Below are 8,317 nucleotides of genomic sequence, written 5' to 3'. Positions count from 1 at the left end.
GCTTAGATAAAAGAGATGACTCAAACCAAATCGAATCTGTGCCGTTAAAATGAAACTTGGCCATCCAGGTGGTGGGCATGACTTTTTTTTTAACAACCAAAAAGGAGGGGAGGGGAACAAATAACGTGGCTATAAACCGTGGTGTAATATTTAAATTTGAAAACCAGGGCGGGGAAGGCTTTGCACCGAAACAGCCAATCCTTTCGCTTTCCTCGACTGCCTCCGCACCGCCTCCCCCGCAGCCCGTCTTTCCGTACAGAAATATGGCGCCGCCCTCCGTGGTGCGGGGGCCTCCCGGCTCCGAGTCACAGCCCACTGAGCCCCCGCAACTGGCACCCGGCCGCGCCTCTCGCCTTTCCGTAAGGGAACATGGCAACGCCCTACGTGGGACAGGCGCCTCCCGGCTCAGACCTTCCTCCCGCTACCCGACACTGAGGAGCCGCCGCGCTGGCCGCTACCCACCCGAGCCCGGCGGGGAGGACCGCTCGCAGCGCAGCGAGGGATGCGGCCTCCGAGGGGCAGGGGTTGAACCGGCCCTGCCCGCCGCGCATCCTCCCCGCCTCCGCCGCCGCCAGATCCCCGGCGGAGCGGCAGAAGGGAAGACGCCCACTCCGCAGCAGGTGAGGGAAGCGGATGCGCGGGCTGGCAGCCCTGCGGAGTCGGCACGCCAGGGACGAGGTCGAGATTGCAGGCGCTGCTTTGCCGTTTTCCGTCGATCGGGGCCCAGTGATGTCGAGTGGAGGAGGGGAAGAGGCAGACGCAGCGGGCAGGTTGAGGCTTAGCGCGGCCTTTGTCCCGCCCCTCGAGGCCACCCTCCGGGCGCGCCTCGCCAGCTCCCGGCCCGGCCACTCCCTCCCCGGCGCAAACAGTTGTTTACAACGGAATCCGGACGCTGGGCGTGCGTGACGCCGAGGGCTAGGGAAAGGGTTTCTCGCCGGCGTTGGACAGAGCTCCTTGCTGTTGCTGAAAGACCCTTTCTCCTGGAGAGACTCTTGAGAGCAGCTTGGGCTCGGCGTGAGGCTCAGACAGTCTTCACGGCAAGTGCGAGGATCCTCCTACCCTCGGTTCCCTTTTTAGGCATGGCAGGAGTTGGGGATTGTTGAATGAATGAGCACACTGCATGCAGTTAAATGGTTCCTCGCTGCATCCTATATAGCCCTGTAATTATAGTTACCATTTTTGGAAGCCGGTTGTGCACCAGCTGTCGTTATGTTCGTCCTGTCACAGACACTTCCCCCAAACCCAGGAGGTAGGTAGCTGCGTTTTACAGATGAGGAAACGGAAGTTAACACAGCTAGTAAAGAGCCAGAATTGGAACCCAGGTATGTCTGAGACTAACGCCCAGCCCTCCCGCATAAACTGACTTTAAATAGATGACACAGCTATCAATAAATACTTAGTGGATATCTGTTCGGGGCATATACTTATATGTGTGGAGCATATGTGGGGAATGTGGTTGGTCTGGCCTGTAAGAAGTTAAAAATATAGGTGAAGAGTTTTGTTTTGTTTTGTTTTATTAAGAAGAACTAGCAATTTTACTATCTAACCCCATCGCTCCTTTGTCACCTGCTGCTTGTCCTGCGTATTTTCATTTGCCTTTGATCCTGCCCTTTAAGTGAAACGCGCCCGCCGCCTTTCACCTTCTCTTCCTCCAGATGTTTTGTGTTTGATTTTTTTTTTTTTTTTTTGGCTGCACCCGCATGGCTTTTTAGTTCCCCAACAAAGGCCCCTTGCAATGGAAGTGCCTGGTTCTTAACCACTGGACTGCTAGGGAATTCCCTCCAAATGTTTTTTAATTGAGTGAAATCCTACTCTTTTCAAAAAGACAGGCTCAAATATCGTCTTTTCTGGAAGGTTATCCCAACCTCCTTCCGGGAAGAATTAGTTTCTCCTGCTTAGTGATTTCATAATGCCATTAAGGCTTAAGTTTAACTGTATTTCCTTGTAAGAATGTCTCTCTCCCCCTCTCGACCATGCCTTTTCATCGTTCTATTCCTATTTAAATTAGCATATTTTGAGTTGGCTTTAAGGCAATGATGAATGCCAGATGACTAACATCCATCCCTACAGGCGTTCAGAGAAAGGAACAAACACTGGTGAGGTTGGGCAAGTGACCTGGGAAGGGATAGATCTTGAACCAAATCTTAAAAGGATGGGTTAGTTTACTAAACTGAATATTAAAGACCTGGAAATCCTGCTTTTTCTCCTTATTGCACAGAATGAGCTACTTCATCCTCAGCTCATTCCCAACATGTGAAGAGGATAAAATCAGAAGTGTTTTTGTTTGTCCCTTCTCATAGGAGATGCTGGTAATGTTACCTTTTGGTTCTTGGAGCATTTCCAGAGCCAGGCAGGATTTAGGACAGAGGAGATGGGTGTCTGGAGTGGGATGCTGGAAGGTTAAAAAGGAATGACATTAAAGCAACCTTCATATTAATAATACAGGCCTGAAAATGTCAGTTCCAGTAACTTCATTTTGTTTAATGGGCTTATCTGATATTCAGATAATTGTATCAAGTGATTCTTCTAATGTGCAGAAAGGAGTCTGCCAAATCTCCTAAAAATGGTCAACATTTCTTTCGATCCTTGGATTACCTTCCAGGAGTGTAATGAAGTCTAATTAGTGCTTATGAAAATATTCTGTGGTCTTCAAGTGCCACTAGTACAAATGCTAATTATTTTCAGTGTTATAAAAGCAGAAAACATTGTGTCTTTCTTTTCCTTTACTAGGAAGCCCACTAGAAATAAAGAACTCAATAAAAAAAATTAGGGGAAAAAAACTTAATAAGAAACATTTATAGTAAATAAGGCCTTTATTTTAGGCCTTTATTAACTAGCCCAAACCAACATGTTAAGTGTTAGACCTCTTCTAATCAGCACCTAAGACAGTTAACACCCCCCCAACCATATACATTATGGTGGTTTGCAACTTCCTGCTTTACTCACCATCTTTTCCTGCTGACTGGCAAGGGATTGATAAAAATATTTTCCCCACACATTTTTCTTAAATGCTTCATGAGATTCTGCCTTCTATTTGTCATCCCCGGGTGCTTATCCACATAATAGGATTGGGAACCAAGTTCTCAGTCCAGTGTATATTTTCTTTGAACTCTGATGAAAAGCATTATTTCCAGAGTCTTCCTTTCAGCTCTCAGGAATGAAAGCATTTAAGAATTAAATCAGTTTGATTAAAATACAAGCAGGCAGTTTATAGTGTTAAGGCCATGTTCTCGTGACATGGTACTCAGATTGGGACAAAATATTCGAACTTGTTACTCTGTGAAGTATAGGTCCATGAATTTGATAGTTGTAAGTGTCATTTTACAGGTGATCTGTTTAATCATGGAAGTAGAATATTATAGTGGGATAAGAATAAGATCTTAGCAAGCCCATTTATTTTACAGGTGATAAATCTGAAACCCAGAGAGATTAAATCATTTACTTAGAGTCACACTGCCAGTTAGTGTCAGAGCAAGAACATTTTGGTTCATTTTTTTTTTCCTCTAGGAAAGTGAATGAACTTAATTGAGAATGTCTGAAAACCTTGACAAGTCCAATATAAACGAAGCAGGAAAATCAAAATCAAGTGATTCTGAGCAAGGCCTTGAAGATGCTGTGGAAGGTTGTGATGAAGCTTTACAGAAAAATATAAAGTCGGGCTCTCCAAGCACCCAAAGAGTGCAAAGACCTCACTGTAAGCACATTTGACTTTGGTTAGAAGCATTATCTTCATTGTTTTTGGGTGATACTTTTATTATCCTTCCTTGTACATGTGGCCCTGAGCTAGGGTCTCATAGTATGATAGAGTTGCCAATAGTTAGCATTTAAGCATAGCAACCGTTTTACAACTAACAGCCCAGTCACTTATGGATTTCAATTGTATGATAAACTCACATTTTAGAATAATGTTCAGAATATTGCTATTTTCCTCCAGCCTCAGTGACATTCCAATTTGTCTGAAATGCTCTGAGAAACAGGGTGGAGTGAAAATTGCAGCTTTAATTAAGAGAGTTTTGAAAGGCTCTAGCCAGGTCTGTGCTTGTGCAGGTTTGAAAAAAAGAGGTTTTGACTGTGAGTTCACCACACCCTAACTTCACTGCCTGGGGGCATCGTTCCCACAAGGATGAGGGGATTCAGTGTACTAACTGTGTGTGGTGAAGTCACTTCAGATCCCTGGCAGGAAGCAGGCCTTGCCAATGAGAGGATGGCAATTTCCGCAAGTATGCCCAGCAGATGCTCCAAGTCATGTCTTTTATTAGCAATACTCAGGGTTTTTGAAGTGAGTCCAAAAATGAAAGTTTTAAGAGGAACTGTCATGGTCTAAGAATGTCAGTGTTGATGTTATCTCTTTAAAGTACGACTGATCAGTAATCCTTCATGTTTGCAAAAAGTACAGACATTTGGGAGTTTAAGGTATGTTTTTATTAAAATGATAAAAGCCCCTCCCAGGTAATTTATTAGTCAACATGCTATTCTTAAAGCAGACATTGGTGGACCCCATTTTATTGTAATTTATCATCGAATAGATTTTGATAAATATACTACTAGGTCACATTGTATTCAGGGAATAAAACATGCTGTTAATAACATTCTAACGTGGTTGTATTACACCTTGTCTCCAATGTGTAGTTAGAAAGCTTCATCTGTTTTCTCATTTTTAAAAGGAAAATATGCTTATCTCTTAGGGTCATTGTAAAGACTAAATGAATTCATATAAAGTTCTTACGACAGTGTCTTCATATAATAAATGCTCAATAAACACTAGTTGTTAGTACTACTGCTGCTAACATACTGCATTTATTTATTTATTATTAAATTTCTTTTTGGCCATGTCATGTGACTTGTGGGATCTTAGTCCCCCAACCAGGGACCCGACACCCTTGGCAGTGAAAGTGCAGAGCCTCACCACTGGACCACCAGGAAAATTCCCTCATCTGTTGCATTTTAAGATACCCAGGAGATGGCTGTAATATGGATGGCCAGTATGGTCGTTTTATCACGTACAGTTTCTGGTAAAGAAGTACCTTTGGATTAGAATCTTTAGTTCTTTGATTAATGGCCTTGCCTTTGGCATCCTGTCAGTCTGATGGCATGATTCCAAATTAATGTCAAGCCAGCACTACACTATATTAGTTGACATTGTATGTAGTTATGTCCTTAAGGCAGCTTATCCTGAGACCTAGGATCAAGTGTTGGGGAATCCAGGAAGAGTCAAAAAGGTGTATCAACATGTCTGTGTATATATATATTTCTAGGAAGGTCAGAAAAGCTTTCATTAAATTCTCACAGTTCCATATCAAAATGAGGTTTAAAATCAATGACTGACTATATTGTTTCTGGATTTCTTGCCCTTTTTTCCTTGTAATAACAGGTAGGAATAGGGCTATGGACTCCAGTGGTAAAGCTGCGACCCTGGAGTTTGGGTACCAGGTCAGGAGGCATCACTGCTTGCAGAGAGCATAAAAAAGAAGTTATAAAATATGAAATTAGTTATCTGCAGACATTTCTCCCAAACTGTGTAAATGAATAGCTAATGAATTTAAAGTAACTCTAAAATCACATCTTTGTTGTTCAGTGGCTCAATCATGACCAACTCTGCGACCCCATGGACTGCAGCACGCCAGGCTTCCCTGTCCTTCACCATCTCATGGAGCTTACTCAAATTCACGTCCATTGAGTCAGTGATGCCATCCAACCATCTCGTCCTCTGTCATTCCCATCTCCTCCTGCCTTCAGTCTTTTCCTGCATCACATCTGGGGTTCTGCAAATTAAAAGCAAAAAGATAGGCTTTAGTAAAATACAGAGTAATGTTTGAATGATAGAAATACTGTTGGTAACTGTGATGCTGTAATTTATAATGGGAAATATATGTTTGGTTCTCATCCAGTTTCTGGCTCAGAACTTTAAACTACTGGAATCTCCTGAGTGGTGAGAGCTAGAAAGATGTCTTTTGTTAGGCTAATGAGGCACAGCCTAACCTAAGGGGACTCAATCTTGAGATTAGAGGGTTGGAACTTTCAATCCTACCCATCCCTCCCTACCACCTCTGGGGAGGAGGGAGGAGCTGGAGGTAGTACAGTTGCCAGTGGCCATTTATTTAATCAAGTTTACCTATGTAGTGAAGCCGAGAGAAAACCCCAGAAGGATGGGGTTCAGAGAGCTTCTGGGTTAGTGAGGCCCTGGAGGCCCTGGAGGCCCTGGGGGAGTGGCGCCCGGCTGTGCCTTGCCCTGTGCTTCTCTTCTATTTGACTGTTTCTGAGTTACATCCTTTTATAATAAACCAGTAATCTAGTACGTAAAATGTTTCTTTGAGTTCTGTGAGCTGTTCCAGCAAAATAATCGAATAAAAGGGGGTGAGGGGTTGTTCGAACTTCCCATACACAGCCAGTCTGTCAGAAGCACAGGTGACACCCTGGACTTGGGGACTGTCCTCTGAAAGTAAGGGTGAGGAGGCGGGGGCCGGGGCAGAGTCTTGTGGGACTGTGTCCTTAACCTGTGGAATCTGATACTATCTCCAAGTAGGTAGTGTCAGAATTGCAGCACACTTGTCTGGTATCCGAGAATTGCTTGGTGGTGTGGGGAGAAAACCCTCACCTGCTTGCCCTGCACGTATAACGTTTAATAGCTGACACAGAATATAAAAAAAGGGAAAATGGCTGGCCTTGTCAGAATTGGTTGGCACTGATCCGAGGTGGTTATTTGATTCTAAAAGAATTAATTCTTTAAACATAGAGATCCTTAGAATGAGGATCAGTCAACTGTAACTTAATGTTTCCCATAAGTTTCTTTACTTCTAAATACTTTATTTTTGTGTGTGGGGGGGAAAAGGGAGGATTTATTATTTGCAGCAGGTAAAGAGAACACCAGGGATCTTTTCCAAAGCAATGTCTCCCTCAACAGCAAAACTGGGGAGGTTTTAAGCCAAGGGTACCTCGTATACATGAAGGGGCTTGACCAGAGACTTCTGCATGGAACTGGGATAAAGGCTGCCAGAGCTGAAGCTCTTGATGATTGACGTCAGGAGGGTCAGAAAAGGTCACCATGGTGACATTCCCTCAGTTCTGACCAGACTTCCATCTCAGCAGGTAGTTACCCTCCTCCACCTGTGTTGGGGCCCTTAGTTCCTACAGAACTCAAAGATATCACATATTGGATCATAATGTTTATCTTACAGAAGTACTGAGATCTGTTCAAGGGCAAGGCTTAAATCACAAAGTGGCTTAGGTCAAAATGGCTTCTTACATCAAGAAAATCATGCCTGGTTCTTTTTCTCTGGGGACCACCTACCCTATCTGCTTACAGTACTTTTGTTGTTATTGCTGTTAAGTCACTGAATCATGACTCTTTTGTGACCCCTTAGACTATAGCCCACCAAGTTCTTCTGTCCATGACATTTCCCAGGCAAGAATACTGGAGTGGGTTCCCATTCCCTTCTCGAGGGGATCTTCCCGACCCAGGGATTGAACCCAGGTCTCCTGCATTGTAGGCAGAATCTTTACCACCTGAACCACCAGGGAAGCCCTAGAGTGGTTTGCCATTTCCTTCTCTAAGAGATCTTCATGACACAAGGATCGAACCTGCATCTCCTGCATTGATAGGCAGATTCTTTACTGCTGAGCCACTAGGGAAGCTCTGCAGTACTGTGTGACTTTGCAAATATCCTGTTTCTGCTTAAACTTCAGCTCACTAATTTTAGCCTTTACCAGTGGATCTTTTCTGCACCAATATTACCCTTTTATTCTAATGGTGATTTTTTGAAAATTGAAGTATAGTTGATTTATTAATACAATATTATGTTAGTTTCAGGTGTCCAGCTAGTGATTCAGTTATATATATATATTTGTTTCAGGTTATTTTCCTTGATAGTTATTACAAGGTATTAAGTATAGTTCCCTGTGCTAAATAGTGAATCCTTGTTGTTTGTATAGTAGTTTGTATCTGTTAATTCCATATGTGTTTTATGTTAATTGCTTCAGTCGTGTCCGACTCTTTGCAACCCCATGGACTGTAGCTCCACCAGGCTCCTCTGTCCGTGGAATTCTCCAGGCAAGAATACTGGGGTGGGTTCCCATTCCCTTCTCCAGGGGATCTTCCTGACCCAGGAACTGAACCCAAGTCTTCCACATTGCAGGTAGATTCTTTACCATCTGAGCCATACTCCTAATTTATCCTAATTAGGAGTTAATTCCATACTCCTAATTTATCCCATCCCCCTGCTTCCCTTTTGGTAACCATAAGTTTGTTTTTCTGTATCACTGAGTCTATTTTGTATACAGATTCATTTGTATTATCATTTTATTTTTGTTTTTTTTGGAA

At 43.5% G+C, this 8,317-nt stretch overlaps 1 protein-coding gene across 8 annotated transcripts in view; it reads left to right on the top strand.

Annotated features, from left to right (window-relative positions):
- Nucleotides 1-8,317, top strand: part of TCP11L1 (t-complex 11 like 1) — a 37,060-nt gene that overhangs the window by 239 nt on the left and 28,504 nt on the right. Inside the window, exons 1-2 of one of the 8 annotated variants that reach the window (XM_018059272.1) lie at nt 317-620; nt 3,508-3,694. In XM_018059272.1, coding sequence (XP_017914761.1) covers nt 3,532-3,694 — 163 coding nt within the window. In that variant the 5' untranslated portion in view covers nt 317-620; nt 3,508-3,531. The other 7 variants (XM_018059273.1, XM_018059274.1, XM_018059275.1 and 4 more) reach the window with 7 other exon arrangements.

Source organism: Capra hircus, chromosome 15, assembly GCF_001704415.2.
Source record: "Capra hircus breed San Clemente chromosome 15, ASM170441v1, whole genome shotgun sequence".
NCBI lineage: Eukaryota > Metazoa > Chordata > Mammalia > Artiodactyla > Bovidae > Capra > Capra hircus.
The sequence above is the reverse complement of the archived record's forward strand: the minus strand, read 5'-3'. Positions and strand labels throughout refer to the sequence as shown.